Source organism: Sceloporus occidentalis, unplaced genomic scaffold, assembly GCF_023333645.1.
Source record: "Sceloporus occidentalis isolate IW3139 unplaced genomic scaffold, rSceOcc1.0.p SCAF_31, whole genome shotgun sequence".
In the NCBI taxonomy this organism is placed as follows: Eukaryota; Metazoa; Chordata; class Lepidosauria; order Squamata; family Phrynosomatidae; genus Sceloporus; species Sceloporus occidentalis.
This window is the reverse complement of record NW_028317011.1, coordinates 4,909,170-4,930,983: the sequence shown is the minus strand read 5'-3', so window position 1 is coordinate 4,930,983 and position 21,814 is coordinate 4,909,170. Positions and strand designations below refer to the sequence as shown.

Below are 21,814 nucleotides of genomic sequence, written 5' to 3'. Positions count from 1 at the left end.
ATGTTCCAGATTTTTATCTCTGCTCCCAAGACACACAGAGCCAACAAAAACAGATTATGGAATTAATCACAATTTCATGCACAAAGGCCTTACTTAACGTCTTTGCCGCCTCCTCCACACCCAGATGAGAACATTTTTGGTATGTTTTTTCTGAAACTTGCCACAAGCCATCAGCAAGTTGGAGAGATTGGGAGGGATAGAAAAACAGGAGAAATCAAACTGATACTTGTAATAAGTACACCCCTTCCATTACTTTATACTGTAAGATCATATTAACTAAAAATAAAACCCAGATGTTATCCCAAACAGGTGCTAATCATAAATGTAATATGTAGGTTGAAAGACAATCATTAACTGAAACTGAAGCAGCTGTGCAGGAGGAATAATCCTGGGTGAGGAACAACTAGAGTCACAAACAAGGTGAGGTTGCTGAAGACAGTTTAATGTCAAAAGTCATTCACCTTGACAAGACCGAGCACACCAACAAGACACAAGGCCTCTCCCAGTAAGAAATTTAAAGGCAGACAGGTGTTTCCAAATGTTCTGTCTGAGATTGGCAATGCTGAGGACAGTGGTAGGCCAAGGAATACCTAGCAGTGCCATCAGATCAGCATTGGCAAGAATTGTGGGAGCATGGTACACCCATCTACTGTCCGGAGAAGTCTGGTCTGAAGTGGTCTTCATGGAAGACTTGTGGCCAAAAAGTCATACCTCTGACTTAATAAACAAAGCAAAGGGACTCAACTATTCATGAAAACACAGCAGCAGTTTGCCAAAGTGCTTGAGTGTGTTTGCAGGCAACAATGAAACATGGGGGAGGTTCCTTGTGAGTGTGAGGTTGCATTTTTTCAAATGGAGTTCATGATTTGGTCACAATTTGTGGTCTCCACAATGCTTAGAAGTACGTGCAGATACTTCCAGCGCCATCATATAGTTTTATTTAGTATATTGATTGGAAAGATGTACAGTTTATGGAAGTGACTGGTTCAATTTAATCTGGTTTTAATGGTTACTTTAAGAAATTTTGAGTGAAATGTCTGATACTGAAGATGTTAGAGATTGGTTGTAGTGGTTGGTTTTTTTAATTTCCTGTAGCAAAGTGTGTCTCTGTTAATGCTAACCCTTCCCTTCATCAATTCTTCCTCTGGCTATGTTCAAGCGTTGGCATGTGTGCGACATATGATGAGCCTTTACTGTTCAATGGAACAGAACGATACAACTTCAAATTGTGCTGTTACTCTAAAACTGGTCCTGTCGGCATGTGAGTCCATTGCATGGTTTGTTTTCTGGCAGGCAGGGAAGGAGAAGCAAATAGGTGGCTGCTGTACAAGCATATGTGGTAATTCAGATACAGAAAATCAAAAAACAAATGCATTTATTTGAATTAGTTCATGTGGGCTGTTTGGCTCAGGCACAGCACTGTCACCTCAGCAGTGGCAGTGATCAGGCCCAGACTGGGACAAAAAATAGGCCCGGGCATTTAAGCCTGAGCAGCCCATTTTTATTTATTTATTTATTTATTGTTAAAGCCCACCCTTCATGTACCATCTTTGCATTTACTCACTCATTCACACAAATCATTAACGCATTCATTAATGCAGTCTCACAAATCATTCAAGCAATTCATCCACACATGAATTCATTAATTGTCATACGCATTCACACAATTCATCCACACATTTATTCATTCATTCTCATACGCATTCACACTACCCCCTCTCCCATCTTATCTGCCCCTTCTCACTATGTTCCCCCTTTTCACTATGTACCCCCTTCCCCACTTCTCAATATGTACCCCCTCTCACTATCTATTCCCTCTCCCCCTTTCTCACTATCTAACCCCCCTCTGCCCCTTCTCACTGCACCCCCCTCTCTCACCCTACTTACCTTGTTGACGGAGCAAGCAGCAACTGCGACAGGGCCGAATTGACTTAGGGGCTGATGGAGCTGCAGCTCCAGGCCCCTACCTTAAAATAGGCCCAGTCAGGACCGGACTGACTGGGCCTCTACGGCCACATTGACGCAGGGCCCCTTAAGCCCGCCGCGACCGGGTCCACCACTCTAAGGGGCCGGGAAGCCCCCACCAGGGCCGGCCTTAGGGGTCTGCGGCCGCACAGGGCTTAAATTAAAACATCTGGGTTTTTTTTTTTAACTTTATTTAACATGGAGGATGTTAAATAAAGTTAACCCCCCCCATGTGTTTTAATTTAAACCCTGTGCGGCCGGCCCTGGTGGGGGCTTCCCGGCCCCTAAGAGTGGCGGACCCGGTCGCAGTTGCTGCGGGCTTAAGGGGCAGGTGCCCCGTTATGCCCTGCGTTAATGCGGCCGTAGAGGCCGCATAGGCCCAGTCGTTCCGGTCCTAACTGGGCTTATTTTAAAGTGGGGCCTGGAGCTGCAGCTCTGTCAGCCCCTAAGTCAATCTGGACCTGTCCCGGCCCGTTCCACCGGGCAAACGCTTACACCAAAGAAACTTGCAACATCACAAGAAAAAGTAATGCTAAATTATTATCATGGAGCTGGATAGTCCGACCAACTACCTCCGCTGACTTGTGCTCCCTTAGCCTGGGACAACACACTCTTTCCCAGGTTTCCCAGTCACTAGCCGAGACTCAGTGTAGGGTATAACCAAAACGAAGACTACTTTATTTTTCACACACATGGCTGGGTATAGCCAGCAAAGCACATTAACATAAATCAAGACAACAGGATCAGTAAAGGGATTAACAATACAATGGAGTCCCAACCTCTGTCTGCCAGAGATAATCCCCTCAGCAAGTGATGAGATGATATACTTCTTGGGGGTAGACACAGAAGTCTTTACAAAGCAAGGGCCCATAGCCAACAAGGAGGATGCTGGCTCTCAGGCCTCTCCAGTGGCCCCAGTGATGGAGGGTTCCGTCACAGTTATCTCTAAGACAACAAAACTCTTCAGGCTAAAATTATACTGAAGACCTCAACACTTTGATACTGAAGACCTCAACACTCATTGTGTCCTTTTTTTCCATTACCTTTTCATAGGACCTCTTGGAAAGTGTTTTACGTGGTGAAAAGTGTGGAACACTCAGACTTGCTAAAAGGATTGTCATGCTTTAATATAACTCAGGGATAAATGTAATGCATGTGTAAAACCAATAGTTAGCATCAGGAAGTATGGCCCAGAAGTACAGGTGTTTCAGCAATTACAGTGTTTAGGGCCGGCCTTAGGGGTGTGCGGCCGCGCAGGGCGCCATGGCAACAGGGGCACCTGCCCGGGACTTAAATTAAAGTATCGTTTTTTTGTTTTTTTTTTATTTAACAAAAAAACGATGTTTCAATTTAGGTCCTGGGTAGGGGTGCGGAGTGGTCGCTCGTGAAGTTTTGCAGCAACCGTTCCGCGCCCCTCACTCTCCGTGACTCCGTCGCGGTGCCGGCGTTTCATGCTGAAGAAGTGAGAAGGGGCGGGAGGGTGCAGTGAGAAGGGGGGCGCCAGAGGAGTAGTACGCACAGGGCACCAGAACACTTAAGGCCAGCTCTGGGAGTGTTACGGTTGCCGGACTGAGAGTCACCAACAAAAAAGAGAGATCCAATATATTGGGCAAATAGATTTTCTCAATAGCTCTTTCATTAAAAAAAATCCCTAAATTATAACCTTACCCTACATATTTGACTAATGCAAGCTATGATCAAAGGAATGCAGGTCACCGGGATAATTTGGGAAACTGCCGGTGGCAGTGTGGGGTGAAACAGGAACAGATCTTCCCTTGTCTGTTGATTTTTGTACATTATAAAGATATGTCTTTTTAAATGTACTTCATATTCACATTAATCCCATATATGTGTATTTCTGCACAACTTTGCTTGCAATTAGAATGTAGTTTGTTTAATAGATAACGCTTGGTTTGTGTTCCTGATGTTTTTATTTATTTTGTTTTCTTTAGCAAATGAGGTGCCGAATTTGGGTTCCCATTGATCAGCTCCTCCTATGTGGAAGCTAATTATACAATCGGATGGTACTAATAAAGTCTGACATGTGTCTGCGGGTTTTAATAGAATGTCTGCACATACAAAGTAGGAAGTAATTGGATTGACAGACACAAAGCCAGTTATTATGCCATTATTATCTGATTGAAATAAGCCGGCAGAAGCGTGTGCAACTGTAGCATAACTAATCTGATAATAATGAAGTCCGCTCTCCCAGAAGAGAGGGCTTCTTACAAAGAACTTGAATATAGATAAGTGCCACTTGGCCCATGTGGGCTTCCCCATCTTTTTATTTAATCTGTAGTATTGCAGACTACTGGTTTAAAGACAGACACACAGCTACTTTAAAACACTTACACATCCCACCTGGGAAGTGTCCAAGATTCATTCCAATGATTAACAGCTTATGTTCGAGAAATAGGTTTTAATTACTTATAACATGAAAAAGTGAAACTGTTTACTTCTGTTTAACCTTTGTAGTAAATTCAACCCCACCCTCTACTCCATGCATGCAAATATGTATTAATATATCTGGTGTATGTGCATATATGTATGTCCCTGCTTACTTCGTTATTTAGCAAAACAAATCCAGCACTGTTTTACTTTAGTCATGTTGACCACAGTTTGAGACATGGATGTTCAATCCAATGTTGTTCAGTTGGCTCATACTCCACCCATTTCTATTTCTCTCCCCAGGTTTATCCAAGAGATTGAACACGCAATGGGTTTGGGACCGGCCAAGCAGTGTCCTTTGCGTGAGTTTCTCACCATATACATCAAGAATATATTTTTACACCAGGTCTTGACAGAGATCAACAAAGAAATTGAAGGAGTCACCAAGGTGTCTGATCCTTTGAAGATATTGGCTAGTGCTGATACCATGAAAAACCTGGGAGTTCAACGTCCTCTATTACAGGTAGGAGGGAATTTATCCTTTTACATATGTATATATGTGTGTGTGTGTGTGTGTATATAGATATGTATATATAAAACAGCTTTTTTAGTCAATCTATAAAATGTATTTGATACGTACAACCAAAGTCTGGTATAAATGTGCGCAAAATGTTGCTATAATTCGAGTCACAGAAGATGAGGGGTTAGGAAGGATGGAGCTGATAATGAAAAAAGTGTTCTACTTATAGGCATTTTTAATATTGGTATTTTCATCATTCAGTGGGTGTCCCAAGTTTGTTGCATTAAAGTACAGTAACTAAAATACAGTCCTGCACTGTGAAGATATTATGTGAAAAAACAGTTGCATATCATGCATGCTATGGTGATCTACTAAGTAATGTATATAATACAATAAAGAATATGGCTTGGCTCCACAACTGCTAAACCATGACAATTTATATGCTCTAACAAATGTTCAGTTGTAGGCGGCAGGTTCACATTTAGTCAAATATGTACCATATGATATGATACAAATAAAATAGAAAAGAAACAAAATATAACAATGAGTTGAGATTGAATCATGTAGTGTATTATAAGCACAATGAATGGAAGGTCATGCAGCCCATGAACATTACCAGATGCCTACGTTAGGCTGCCGAAACAGTTTACAGTACACGTGTAGGAAATGGGCCTGAGGTCTTGTTGTGAATTCCATTGGGAAAGGCCACAGTTTCATATTCACAAATGCTGTGTAGTTTATATAGAGTATAGCATGCATAAGCCTCCAACCATTCATAGAATTTGACATTTGAAATTACACTCCTCAGCAGGTTTTGAGAAGCAATTTTACTTTGCATTTCACAATTTTTCATAAATGTAAACACTTGTTTTGAATTCAGAGCCAAATGATGCTTCACCTCCTAATAGATAATGGAGGTTCTCCTCCACCTGCATGGTATTTTCGTAAACCGCTTCATGAAAATTTCTGTTCCCTTCCTTAGTAGTCCTGTTTTTCACTTGTATATTCCTTGTCTTATCTGTACCCTGCATCAATTATTCTACCGCCTTCCCCCATTTTTGTTAGATTTCTTCTCATTCCTCACAGTAGAGTGCATTCAAGAAGTGTTTAGTAAACTGAACACCCAAACTCCTTGGAATACCCATATTCACATGCATAACCTCAACTCCAAAATTGACTACCCATGCAGTAGGGTCTAGTACAGAAGTGGTCTGTGTCAATATAACGGCTTTTAGAAAGTTGATGAGTTCCCATACTTTTTGTTATGTCGCTGTGGGTGGTGTTACAATTATAATCTGCTTATTTTTACGAACACGCTGTTATTTAAAGACAAGACAAAAATAGACCCCTGGTCTAGAGCCTTTTACCCCTGGGGGAACCCTCAGAAATCAAACATGTGTATGGATTTAACCAAATACAGAAGGATCTATTATTTTTTCACAGTTCTGTAATGAGGTTCAACTGCTAATTTCAATTATTTCAGCATTTTATGCATTGGCAGGGGAATCACCATTACTGTATAATACATTTGTCACACCCATCTTTTTTTTGTTCATCAAAGAACTTATATCATCAAAAATAGAATTTTATTTATAAAACAACTTTTTCAATTCTCTACTATGATACGTATGGGGGGTGGGGCAGATTTGGAGAGGGATGATTATTGTTAACATGCTTGCTTACATGATTCTTGTACTATTCTCGTTGTTAGACTTTTATAATGCTGAATTAAGTGTTTTATTTTTTAATCCGAAAACACAATTAAAGGGAAGTTAAAAAACAAAACAAACAAAAACACAATTCTCTGCCATGTGACCCACCTGCACGTTGGATGCACAACTGGCCCAGGCTTACCTTGCAGGTTTATGGAAGCTGCCCAAGGGCCCCCTTAGCAGCCACCATATTCTGGTGGAGGTCTGTGTGTACTTTCCAAGCACTTTCTCCCACACTTCTTGTTCCCCCCCCTTCTGTTGGAGAAATGTGAGAGAAACCTGGTCACAGAGATTACTCTGATCAGGTGGCAATCTGTCTGCCGAAAGCAAAAAAAAAATGCTGATTGCATATAAATGATGCAAGTAGGGGATAACAGCAAGTTTCATAACAGGAAGATCAAGGCGTTTGCACTAAATATGTGTAGCAAGTCCTCTATTTTAAATTCAGCTATGGAGAACTGTGAGTGTATCCAGATGGTTTACTGTATGCCAAGTAGGGATGTCTGAATGTCATGAATGAAATATAAACTTTGTAAAACATGTAATACAAGAACATAATTGTTTCGTGTTGCAGATATCAGTATCTACATATTTATCATTTTTTTTTTGTCATCTATCCCTTTTATTCACAAAACCAGGAGTTTGCAGGTAAGAAGTTTTACACGTTGGTACACTTAATGCATATTATTCATAGAGAAAATCCCACTGTTCCAGCAATGCATTATACCAGATCAGCTGAACTCTCCTTGCAGGAAAAAGTCCCCTGGATGGGCCTAATGCAATTTGAAGATTGAGTGGAAGCTGCAACTCTTCTGCTTTTTGTGGATAAAACCCCATTGTTAATGACTTCTGTGTGAAGCACATAAACAGTTGAGTTTGTGCTGTGCAGTCTAATCAGGTACATTAATAAACAAAAAATAGATGCTAAAATCTTAGGTCATGTGGAAACTCGTGTAAATCTTGATCCTCTGAGTCTCCCCGTTACATCTAAATTGGGTCACGATCAATTCATTTTTCCTTGACATTTCAGCAGCCCAAACCCCTCTTGTTCCAGGACCTTATGTTTACCTCCTCTCTGCTGCCCCGTGAAATGAACAGCTACAGTCTGGGTGATTTAATCAGGATCTGGTTGGAAAGATTTTAAACACTTTCCTCTGTAGAACATTTCCCTGGCAGTAACCCGTGTTCCCCTCCGATCGACAGACTGTTCCCTTGTTTCTTCCCAAGCTGACACATTGATTTTCTTGTCATGGTGGAGTTCTCACTTCTGCAGATCCAAGCACTAATGTTGTAGCGAATTGTCAGCTGGAGTTGCAATCAATAGCTCACCACTGTAAAGTTTTTTTGGCTGTAAAAGATTTTTAAGCTTTCCTCAACTGATCTATCCTCCGTATAAAAGATATATGGTTTTTATATGTTTGACAGAGCTGAACATATAAGGCTGTACTTACCAAAACCAAGAATAACTCTATTTTACAGGTGACAGAAGACAAAGGGCCTACGTTTTCATACTGAGCAGGGTTTAGCAATCTCACAAGCGGATGCACAGTGCTCATTATGTTCAATTGAGTTGTCAGGAGACATTCCCACCGATCATAGAAACATAGAATTTGGTGGTACATAAGAGCCATTCGGCATATCTAGACTGCCCATTTTCTCCCGCTTTAAAAACCTCAAACCTCACATAAATGTTATGTATGACCAAAATGTAGCTGTTTAATTTTTTTCACTACATATTTATTTTGATTGTTTAGAGAAGTTCTGTGAAAGCTTCTTTTCATCTTCTAGTAATTGTATGCATCAGAACTACTCTTAATCTTCCTCCCCATTATAGTTTACTCCACTAAACCAGAAAGCCGTATCTGTATTATGGAAAGCCTGATCCTTTACTTAACTGACCTAGCTATGTATTATGCAGGGCCAGCTCAGCTCTTCATGTAGGAGAAATGCACTGAGGTTATAGATATACATAAGAACTTTTTAAATTTGCTATACCTTTCATAGACCATCACAAAGATTCTGTTGTTACTTGATAATGGTTCGACCAAATGTTTGTAATATATATATATATATATATATATATATATATATATATATATATATATATATATATATATATAAAACACTTTCAAAAAGATGGTCAGCACTCTAGGTCTTTAAATTGACAATTTCATTTTATTCAAAGTCAAGTCGACGTTTCAGTCATTACTGACTTTCATCAGGACATATATTTGAACTAAAACAAACACATATTTATAAAAAAATAGCTTGAGAACTCACCAATCTGAAGTGAGTGGGTGTGTGCTGAAATCGGCGTGTCAATGCCATTAGTGAACATGTGTGTAATAACACTGCTCATACCCGGAAGTGCAGTGTAACATTATTGTGTTCCTGTTACTATAGTAACACAGTTTATTCAGTTTGTGCACAATCAGAAATGTTTTAAAATGATGTGAAATATGTTCTGAGGCCCCTAAGAGCTCATTATGTTAAATTTAAAGTGCTTATAATGTGCAAACATGATTGGGGATTAACTATAAATGTTAAATATATCTACAATATGTCATATAGTGAATATAGGTATTTACTAGACATACTGACAAAGAGTACCAATAATGTGCAATGAATTGTGCAAACTGCAAATAGTACAAAAAGTACAAATAACAAATGTGCAAAATTTAAACTAGTCCAAAATTTAAAGTGACAGTGCAAATATGTTCCTAAATGTTAACCCCTAACATAAACATTATATACTTTTATTATTAAAATACAAAGATACATCACATTAAAAACCAAGCATGTCGATAGATGCAGCATTAAAAAAAGTGCCTGCAAATGCAACATGCAATACCAACTCACTTTAAATCACCATTATTATTAAATGGACAAATCAGTGGAATTTGAATCTACCAAAATCCCTAATTCAAATATGTATAGATATAGGGCATATTTAATAATTTGGTGTGTCCATTATTATTGAACACAGTTCCTTATTCATGTATACATCTACATTCAACATAAAGACACTATAATACACAATTTAACTCATGGGTATCTATTGTCTAATGTAGTACCTGATACCACAATTAAATCAAGAAGATCTCTACTGGTATAACTCCATCCATATACCACAAAACATTACACTATATGATTTTCCACAGTATCCACAAATACGTTCTAAGCTTAATAAAAGGGTTACATATCGGTCACATACAGTGTTCTACTCCCCCAGTACCTACTCCAAAATGCCGCATACAGGCATTGGACACTAACTATATACAGTTTGCGAGATAACTCATAAAAACGATGTATATGTGAGCTTTTCATTCAATCCAATGGGGGACATTGTCTTCAGATGAAAGATCCAGTATGTTTCTCTCTGTAATAGGTGCCTTCCACGGTCGCCCCCTCTCAATGACTCCGGGACGTGGTCAATTGCTATAAACCTGAGGGATGTCAGAGGATGTTTAAGATCCAAAAAATGTTTTGCCACAGGCTTATCAGACTCCCCATCCCTGTAGGCTACCCGAATACTGGATCTATGACCCCTAATACGCTCACCTAGAGTAGTTTCTGTTTTGCCTATATATACAAGGCCACAGGGACACTGTATCTTGTAGATCACATACTCTGTCTTGCATGTGATCCGATGTCTGATGTTGTAGACTCTGCCCGTATGTGGGTGTGCAAATGTTTTACCTGGAGTCATATGTCCACATGTGACGCATCCCAAACATCTGACACTCCCATAATTCTTACATTTACTTCGACCCTCTGAGTAGCTCTCTACCTGGTCAGTCCGTACCAGGAGGTCCCTTAGATTCTTTTGTCTCTTGTAACTCATTAGCGGGGCCTGATGGAATGCCTGAGGCAAGGAAGCGTCGCAGGTGAGTATATTCCAATTCTTCCTAATGCTTCTAGTTAAATGTTGAGATCCAGCATTGTATGTGGTTGTACATACCATTTGTGTATTCAAAGATTTACCAACTTTCGTATGCGACTGTGTAGCTTTTTCCATAGCTGCTGTCAAGATCTTGGTAGTATAACCTCTTGCCATAAACTTATTGTACATCAACTGCAACTGTTCCTGTTTCTTATCTTCATCCGTATTGTTCCTGATCACTCTAATAAATTGTGAATACGGTAAGGATCTTTTCAAATGATTAGGGTGTGCACTTTCGGCATGTAGTAGAGTATTTCTATCCGTTGGCTTACTATACATGGAATACTTTAGTTTATTATTTTCGATGTAAATAGACAAATCAAGATAATTGATAGTTGATGAACTTATTTGAGCAATAACTTTAATAGGGGTTGGTAGAGAATTTATCTCCACAACAAACATCTCCGCTTCCTCAACGGTACCCCTCCATAGTACCAACACATCATCGATATATCGAAAATACCTCAAGATTTTATTTGCATGTGTTTTTAACCATGTACGTCTTTCTACTTCATACATGTATGCATTAGCATACATGGGCGCCATGGCTGCTCCCATCGATGTTCCCGACCTTTGTATATACCACTTATTCTCGAAGCGGAAATAATTGTATTGTAATGTGATCATTAGTCACTCCAAAGTAAATTCCAGGGGGGGACCATGATATAAAGATGAATCTAAGAGTAGCCTTCTCATTGCTTCCACACCCTCCTCATGAGGGATGACCGTATATAAACTACTAACGTCCATGGATATTAAAATGACGTTATGCAGATCCTCATTTATAGAGTCCAGTTGATGTATCAAAGAACCTGTGTCTTTTATGATTGTGGGGATAGCCTCAACAGAATCCTTAAATTGTGCATTAAGCCATTTCGCTATTGGTTCAAGGACACCACCTATCGCCGAAACGATGGGGCGTCCAGGTGGTCTTTGAGCATGCTTGTGTATCTTTGGCAAGCTATAAATAATTGGGGTACGTGGATTTTTCTTAATCAGGTAATCGTACAATTTCATATCAATGATTCCCATGCGCAGTCCTGTACTTAGGGTCTCCTCCACCTTGGTTTGTACCATTCTAGTTGGATCACCCGTTAATTCCGTATACGTATGCTTGTCATTTAACTGAGTATGCAATTCTTTGGAATAATCCACATAGTTCTGGATGACAATTCCACCACCTTTATCAGCTGGTCGTATTGTTATGTTACTGTCCATCCTCAAAGTTTTGATAGCTGCTCTCTCTTTCTTTGTCAGATTCTGTTTTGGTTTTTCCATTTTTTTTATTTTTTTGATAGCCTCTGTAGTTTCCACCTTTATTGTATTCAAAAATGTTTTAATGGAGGCATGATTCGGCAAAGGGTCAAACTTACTCTTGACTTTAAATTCATCCTTCTTACTGATATTTTTTGCTGCTATTTCATGTCTAGGTTCAGTTCCTGTTGATTCTTTAAAAAATTCTTTCAATCGCATCTGTCTGCCAAATTGATATAGCTCCACATTCAATTTGAACAAATCAGGTAGTTCAGTAGGCACAAATGAAAGGCCTTTAGAAAGTACTTGTGTTTCCTCAGGGGTTAAATGGCTTGATGCACAATTTAAGGATTCTGTTGAGGCTATCCCCACAATCATAAAAGACACAGGTTCTTTGATACATCAACTGGACTCTATAAATGAGGATCTGCATAACGTCATTTTAATATCCATGGACGTTAGTAGTTTATATACGGTCATCCCTCATGAGGAGGGTGTGGAAGCAATGAGAAGGCTACTCTTAGATTCATCTTTATATCATGGTCCCCCCCTGGAATTTACTTTGGAGTGACTAATGATCACATTACAATACAATTATTTCCGCTTCGAGAATAAGTGGTATATACAAAGGTCGGGAACATCGATGGGAGCAGCCATGGCGCCCATGTATGCTAATGCATACATGTATGAAGTAGAAAGACGTACATGGTTAAAAACACATGCAAATAAAATCTTGAGGTATTTTCGATATATCGATGATGTGTTGGTACTATGGAGGGGTACCGTTGAGGAAGCGGAGATGTTTGTTGTGGAGATAAATTCTCTACCAACCCCTATTAAAGTTATTGCTCAAATAAGTTCATCAACTATCAATTATCTTGATTTGTCTATTTACATCGAAAATAATAAACTAAAGTATTCCATGTATAGTAAGCCAACGGATAGAAATACTCTACTACATGCCGAAAGTGCACACCCTAATCATTTGAAAAGATCCTTACCGTATTCACAATTTATTAGAGTGATCAGGAACAATACGGATGAAGATAAGAAACAGGAACAGTTGCAGTTGATGTACAATAAGTTTATGGCAAGAGGTTATACTACCAAGATCTTGACAGCAGCTATGGAAAAAGCTACACAGTCGCATACGAAAGTTGGTAAATCTTTGAATACACAAATGGTATGTACAACCACATACAATGCTGGATCTCAACATTTAACTAGAAGCATTAGGAAGAATTGGAATATACTCACCTGCGACGCTTCCTTGCCTCAGGCATTCCATCAGGCCCCGCTAATGAGTTACAAGAGACAAAAGAATCTAAGGGACCTCCTGGTACGGACTGACCAGGTAGAGAGCTACTCAGAGGGTCGAAGTAAATGTAAGAATTATGGGAGTGTCAGATGTTTGGGATGCGTCACATGTGGACATATGACTCCAGGTAAAACATTTGCACACCCACATACGGGCAGAGTCTACAACATCAGACATCGGATCACATGCAAGACAGAGTATGTGATCTACAAGATACAGTGTCCCTGTGGCCTTGTATATATAGGCAAAACAGAAACTACTCTAGGTGAGCGTATTAGGGGTCATAGATCCAGTATTCGGGTAGCCTACAGGGATGGGGAGTCTGATAAGCCTGTGGCAAAACATTTTTTGGATCTTAAACATCCTCTGACATCCCTCAGGTTTATAGCAATTGACCACGTCCCGGAGTCATTGAGAGGGGGCGACCGTGGTAGGCACCTATTACAGAGAGAAACATACTGGATCTTTCATCTGAAGACAATGTCCCCCATTGGATTGAATGAAAAGCTCACATATACATCGTTTTTATGAGTTATCTCGCAAACTGTATATAGTTAGTGTCCAATGCCTGTATGCGGCATTTTGGAGTAGGTACTGGGGGAGTAGAACACTGTATGTGACCGATATGTAACCCTTTTATTAAGCTTAGAACGTATTTGTGGATACTGTGGAAAATCATATAGTGTAATGTTTTGTGGTATATGGATGGAGTTATACCAGTAGAGATCTTCTTGATTTAATTGTGGTATCAGGTACTACATTAGACAATAGATACCCATGAGTTAAATTGTGTATTATAGTGTCTTTATGTTGAATGTAGATGTATACATGAATAAGGAACTGTGTTCAATAATAATGGACACACCAAATTATTAAATATGCCCTATATCTATACATATTTGAATTAGGGATTTTGGTAGATTCAAATTCCACTGATTTGTCCATTTAATAATAATGGTGATTTAAAGTGAGTTGGTATTGCATGTTGCATTTGCAGGCACTTTTTTTAGTGCTGCATCTATCGACATGCTTGGTTTTTAATGTGATGTATCTTTGTATTTTAATAATAAAAGTATATAATGTTTATGTTAGGGGTTAACATTTAGGAACATATTTGCACTGTCACTTTAAATTTTGGACTAGTTTAAATTTTGCACATTTGTTATTTGTACTTTTTGTACTATTTGCAGTTTGCACAATTCATTGCACATTATTGGTACTCTTTGTCAGTATGTCTAGTAAATACCTATATTCACTATATGACATATTGTAGATATATTTAACATTTATAGTTAATCCCCAATCATGTTTGCACATTATAAGCACTTTAAATTTAACATAATGAGCTCTTATCAATAATGTTACACTGCACTTCCGGGTATGAGCAGTGTTATTACACACATGTTCACTAATGGCATTGACACGCCGATTTCAGCACACACCCACTCACTTCAGATTGGTGAGTTCTCAAGCTATTTTTTTATAAATATGTGTTTGTTTTAGTTCAAATATATGTCCTGATGAAAGTCAGTAATGACTGAAACGTCGACTTGACTTTGAATAAAATGAAATTGTCAATTTAAAGACCTAGAGTGCTGACCATCTTTTTGAAAGTGTTTTATATGGAAACTGCTGGTTACTAGCACCGGGCTTGGAATATTTGGAATGGTGTGCAATGGACTCTGTGAGTAAATATATATATATATATATATATATATTTTTTTTTTTTTTTTTTTTTTTTTGTTTTTTGTTTTTTGTTTGTTTTTAAGGGCTTTGATTTTGTCCATGCTTGGCTGCAGATGGTGGTTTGCAGAGGTCTTAGCATGTGGAAAGAGATGAGAGATAGTTTTTAGATTAGAAGTTGGCAGGGTAATGTTGTAGGAGACCAGATGATCAAGACAATGTACTTTCCCAAAGTAAACAACATTTGGCCAAAAAAGAAACAATGTCCCCAAAATGTAAATTAGCAAACTTGCTTGCAGATCTGGCAAAGTCCCAATGAGGTTGGATACCTTGTTGATTCCTGCCAGAGGCTCTCTTCAGGTGGTGGTTGGCAGAGGGCTTGAGTTGACACGAGAGGATTTGACTTAGGCTGGCCCTACTCTGACCTGTGCTCATCAGCAAATACTGGGGGGGGGGGCTTTTTAATGCATTTTCTTGAAATGAATGAAGCTGAATGTTGGTCACTTTGATGCCTTTAGTGCCAGCTGCCATGAGAAAACACTGAAAGTCGCTTTTGCTGAAGGGCACACATGGGAGCCCAGAGCCATGTGTTTTATCCTCTGAAAGAGACTGCCCTGGCATGCATACATATATTTTAAAAAGGACTGCCTCAGCATGCATGCAAACATGCATTCAAATATTTTTAGGTTTGTGTTTCTGTTGCTCATAATATATGTTTAAATCTCATTAAATATTCTTCTCATTTAATACCCTTTATTTACCTTTTAGATGTAATTGTTAAAGATTAATATTCCCTTCATAAATTACTATTTCTGCTGCGATCTGCCCAGCATCCTGTATTAGATATTGGCTTCAATATGATACTGCACTGAAAAAGTCCATATGCAGCTAGCATGCTAAGTGTTCTTTTTTTGTCACCTGAAATGTTGAGGTATGTAGTCAACCAGGTGGCTACTTGATTCTGCATCCGGTTGTTATACACCCCCAGAATTTTAGGTGTCCGAATCAGCACAGCCAAGTTGGGTTGTGGCTAGAGGCTGGGGTGGTACTGACGGACAGTAGCATACAGGGCCACAGGCCAACTTTCCCACCTTGCGGCACTCAATTGCAGAGAATCCCAAGGTGGCCAGGTGGGATTTGCAGTGGAGGTCTGTGTTGTTGGAGCACAGACCTCCACTGATATTACATATCTCTAGGCCAGTCAGGGACATCAGAGGGACAGTGTCTGGAAACCAGGACACTTGGGAGGTATGTATTTTGTTCTGTGTATTGGAAGATATTATGTTTTGAAAGAGCTACATAAGAATGCCAAGGTTTCCGCTTCTAGAATGCTTTATTGTTGGAGAGCCATTATGTATAGGTCTTAGAAATATGGGATTTTTTTTCTACTTTTGTGCATTACTTTTTTTTGTCATCATTCTTGATAATTTATTCTTATACTCTACGATTGTAAGTTAGATTTATTACAGAGTTAGTGGATGGAAGAAACCTGACAGTTTCATAAAATAAAATGTATTGTGTTTTTTTTTAATCTTTATCATATTTATTGTATGATACACTTCAGTCATTTTTATATAAACCATTATCATTAGGAGTAATGATGCTTGTATTAAGTCCCCATAAACATAATACATCATAGTTATCTGGACTTTAGTGACCTTTTATTTGACTGAACACATTAGGCTGGTTGATCATTGTTCCTTGCAATGTACGCAGCTTTATAAATGAGATCTTATTTATCTGCTAATAAATCAAACATATTGGATGCTGAATGTTATTTGCTGCTGGCTCTATGCAGGAGGAATTTAACCTTTTAGGCATACATAATAAGATGTGTGTAATGTAAAGGGGAAGATTGGCGGAAGCCTTTAGAACAATTTGGAAAGTTTCTTCCATTCCTGCTTTTTTTGAGTATAGGTCATATTGTGATATAAGGCAGTGTGCCAGTTTTGAATTGTGGTTTAGGAAGCTCTGCTGATCTAAGGTTTCTGACCAAATCATGATATTAAAAAGGTAAGCTGTTCCCTGACATACCGCTGACATTTGCATGAGGCAAGGCAATGGTTTCTGGAACTCAACTTGCAAAAATGTACTGCTATGATAGTGATAATTAATATCTACATTAATATCAACAGCATGGTGGCCGCATCTATATTCCTATTTATAATCCTAAAAATGCGCTGCTTTGTATAGTGCTAGTCTTTAACTGCTTTTGCCTTAAAATCAAATCTGTTAAACATTGAGCAGTGGAGAACTCATCTATGACCAAACATAAGAAATACGTTTTCTTAAGGCATTAGGGATGTTTATTAGACCCTAGACAGAGGTAACCCTGGCTGGCCATGAGTATGTTGAGATGACCCATATGTTTTCTAAGCGTGTGGGTATAAAAAAAAAGTATGCATGAAAAGGTAATTAGAGAAGAAAACAAGCCCAGGATATAGAGAAAAGATACAGAGGCAGTTACACTGAGGAGCTACACTATGGATGGAAAAGAAAGAAGGTGGAAGGATATTTTGTACCCCAAATAGCATTATTCATTTTTTTATGATATGTTCATTATTTAGTATGAATAATGAATATGAAATGAAAAGCCACATTTTTGTATGTTAATGCTATGATTGTCACAAAAGTAAGCTGGGGTCACCAAAATACCCCACAATAAATCACTATAGGTGTTTTGAGTTTGAAAATACATTATATGCATAGAATTCCCATATCTTTCTGACAATCATACAATACTTCTATCATATTTCTACTTCTATTATATTTATACTTCTACTTAAGTCATGACATTCCATGCCATCATGATTTTTTGGCACGCATTTTGATGATGGCATAGAAAGTGATAATGGAACAGAAGCAATGACCCACCTCCCCTGATGTCCCCCATTGTAGGGGCTTTGTGTTCGGTTCTCCAGCTCCAAAATGACACAATATGTGCATAGATATTGCAGAATATGCTTCTGTATTTTAAACTGTAAAAATTAAAAATGTAGTTAAACAGTGTATGTGTTACAGTTTTTCTTTTATCATAGAAGGTACTTATATTTAGTTTATTTTAATTTAGTTGTAATTTTGAACTTGGCGACCTTTGTTCAGGTGACATCTCTGCACTGTGGTTGCTGTAGCCGTCCTTTGGTGGAAGCATGACCCATTGGCCTGCTGTCAGTAATTGCGGGAGGAAGCAAATAGCATGTTATATGCCCTTGTAACAATCACACTCCTGCGCTAGAAATCCAGCTGTCAATCACCTGCTCTCCAGTTAAAGATACATCTGCCATTCATTTTGTGCCCCCATTCATTTGATGATCAGATCTGCAGGCATAAGAGAGTGGAAACTGCATTAAATGAAACTTGGCATTGCATCTGATCAGGGTTGATGAAACGGCAAAGGGGGGAAAAAGGGCTATCAGAGCCCACAGGGATTTGATTTATTTCACTGCTGTATCCAGTGCAATATTTGCAGGGAGAAAATAAAACTCCTTCTTGAACAGTGTGTTGGCCTAAGATGAGAAAATTGATTTGAAAGGCATTCGTACCTGCCTGAGGAAGAAGGAATGGGGAACATTTTAATGTTATTTTGCCCGATTAAATTGTTAACCCATATCTTGGCTCCCCGAGGGTTAAAATGAATCCTGTAAAACCATCAAACATTGCTTTTATTATTACAATGCCAATGCACAGGGCAGGTTTTATAGGGAGAATTTTTTAATGCTTAGAATCATTTATTCTAATATAATTTTAAAGATATGTTCCAAACCTATTGAATAACCTATAAAATACTTAATTAGTAAAATAAAGTCTTAATTAAAATAAAAACTCATTACAAGTGGCATATAGTACAGGTTTGTTGTGTGCCTATTTCATGTCACTCATGTAACAGCTCTATTTAGGCTGCATTATTATTTTATTTGGAAGGTAGATCTCTTTTATGGAGCAGAGAGAAGGGTAACACCTATAAATACTTGCAGCAAGATCCACAGCAGGGATGCAGCCTCTGCCACATCCACAGTGCAGTTCTCAGCAGCAGCTTGCGTACTGCAGCTGGCAGGAGAATCATCAGGTGTGTTAGCAGACAGCTGGGCAGCTTTTATTCTTTCTCGAGTCAGATCTGCTGTGCTATTTAATTGCTTGCTCAAGTCAAATACATTTCTGTGAATTCTAGCTTTTCATTTTTGGGTTTTTTCCCCCAAAGGTAACCAACAATTTTTTAAAATCCTAGGGTATCTTGACAAAATGTAGTTGTTTGCATGACATCCACCTGGGAAATTAATATTTACATCTTCTGATTCAAGGCGCATGGACAACACTTCATGGGGGCCTTATGAACTGCACAGTTAAATTACATTACACAGGATGTAAAAACACAATCTCCGAGTTATCTGTCTGATTCAGCTATAGAGTGTACCTGGCTTGTGCAGTCTTTTATGAAAGAAAAGCTGTAGGGTTGGGCTTCATAACACACATTGTAGTTTTGGAGATGACATTTTCATCTATTACAATCTCGGTGTACTAAATGCAGTTCTTAGTATGTGTTTTCAGGTCACCAGACCTTTCAATAACCTATTTTATATGCAGTGTGCACACAACTGGGGGCCGGCCGGCCTGGAGAACGTGGGCTGTTGCTACTTTGCAGGTCCAAATTCTTGAAACAGGGCAGATCTGACATAGACTGGCCTCTGTGGGGGTCAGGATCTCAGTGGGGTCGCATAACACAAAGCTATATTGTCTTACAGTAGAAGCACACCAGCTCAAGCTTCATGGAAGTGGGGGTTAAGTCAGGCTCCAGATATGAATGAGTGTGGGTTTAGTGGGGGCAAGGGCCAGGGGTCCACTTGGTTTATTGGCCCCCATGGCTAAAGGCTGCACACCTATTCCTCATGTTTTATTCGAAGTATTATCATTGGCAATGAAGGAGTTATTAGCGGTATTGGAATTCTCTGTTTCTCGGCTCCTGCCGGAGTGAGGGCAGTAGGTGCTTAGTCAGCAGAAGGTGTCAGTGTATAATGAATGACTAGCTGCAGCCCTTCCTTACAGACAGGTGAATCTGCATTGAGCAGAACGTCCCAGCTCTTCCAGGCTGCCAGCACCAGTTTCGCCCCGAGCTGCTGACGTGTTGATTTATAGATGAGCATCTCTTTCCTAATGGGAACTGCCACCTCGGGTCATTGGAGCCCCCTGCTAGTGAGACCCCATCACGGTTGGCATTGGGAATAATTAATGTTTGAGAACATCTTGCTGGGGACTTAGCGTGTTTTAGCATCTCAGGAAGTGGCTGTAATTAAATACAGGGACAGGCATGTGGCAAGTTCTCCTAGCCAGGCATACTTTAATTTAAACCCAATGAATCATTTACCTTTTAGTTATTTTTTCCTATTGTTGTTAGTCATTTCAGACAATATAAGAGAATACCCCTAAAATCCGATGACGTAACTGTTTGTGTTATATGACAGAGCGTTTTAGCAATTGTAGCCTAGCAGCAGATGGATTGCTGCTGTTTACTGTCTATAAACTTGCTTTTGCCAAAATGTTGTACCATAAAATATAGATTTCCCGTTCAGTACTGTTGTTATTTGTTTTATATAGCACTATCATATTCTTTAGCGCTGTACAATGTACAATCTTACTTACAGAAACAAGTGAGAAGGACTCTTCTCAAATAAGCTTCCAATCTAGCACTGGTGCAGACATAGCGCTTGTTTCATCCATTTGTTTTTTATTTTTACTAACCTAAACCACAAATTGTGGAACCAAAGACCACTAGTCCTACTTTCAGTCGCCATCCGCAAGCTGAGTTGGATCTGCAGAAGCCTTCTGGGAAAGTGCGGAATCTGAGCCACACTAAGGAAAGTTCTTTATAAGAGCTCATTAGTTTTTTATGTATTTTGTATATATTTATTTCATGCCGGAATAATTCCGTCTTACCCTGTTGAAACTGGATATTTAAAGATGCTGGATAGGTGTTGAAACTGTTTACGCCTTTTGCCTTTGCCAACACTTGCGCATTGAAACGTTTTCCCAGTACCTGTGTAAGCACATGCTCAGGGCAAATATCCGCTTCCAAAACCGACGGAGTTCAGCAAATTAATCTGCGCACATTGGAATGATGCCTGTGCCATAAGGCTTGAAAGATTGATACCTTAACAATAAACCTTAAATGATTGCCCTTTTAAAAGGAGATTATCATTGTAAGAAGTAAACTAAGAACAATTACATTGATTGGTCATGTGGATAATAGTATGTAGATATATATTTAGTATGTTCCTAAGATTTAATAGCGATAATATTCCATGGTAACATTTCACTGAAACCTTTACCTTTTATGGAGTTTTCTACATATCAAAGACATATTTTCATTTTCTTTCCCAGGTTAGCAAAAAAAATAAAAAAAATATATATATACCTATATATATTTTTATTATTATTTCAGAGTCTTAATGTATATATGTTTATTTTATGTCTATTTGTACGAAAATTTATAAATGAAACATTGAAAAAAATAAATATATATATATATATATATAATATAGTGTGTGTGTGCAGCCATAGCTATAACTTTTAGTACATGTAATGCCAAAATAACATGTTGCCTGCCCTTTCAGATAGAGTTTATCTTAAATGGACATCCCACCTGACCATCTCATCTTATTCCATTACAGAGCACTGTCATTGTGGAGAAAACCATGCAGGACCTGCTGAATCTGATGCGCGACCTCAGCGCATATTCAGATCAGTTTTTGAATATGGTTTGTGTTAAACTTCAGGAGTACAAGGATACCTGCAATGCAGCATTCAGGTAATGTTTTACCTCGATCTATGTAACCTTAACAATTCCTATTGTTCACTATATATTCACTATTTGGATTATTTCATAGGTTTCCTTAGTTTGTGCTAACACAAAGGAGACTTAGAATAAGATTGATTTTTCAGTTGTTTTTTCTTTTTGCGAGGGGATCAGTTGAGCAGAGGTCAAGGGCAGCCTGAGCTTCCTTTACTTCACTACTTCCCCATCCTTTGCTGGAAGAATG

The 21,814-nt window shown here is 38.8% G+C and overlaps 1 protein-coding gene across 1 annotated transcript in view; it reads left to right on the top strand.

Annotated features, from left to right (window-relative positions):
* The window catches only part of LOC149298762 (exocyst complex component 4-like), a 177,522-nt gene that overhangs the window by 120,512 nt on the left and 35,196 nt on the right, over nucleotides 1-21,814 (top strand). The window contains exons 11-12 of the mRNA XM_089487081.1: nucleotides 4,657-4,876; nucleotides 21,446-21,582. Of these exons, the coding sequence (XP_089343207.1) occupies nucleotides 4,657-4,876; nucleotides 21,446-21,582 (357 nt within the window). The remainder of the gene's footprint in view (nucleotides 1-4,656; nucleotides 4,877-21,445; nucleotides 21,583-21,814) is intronic.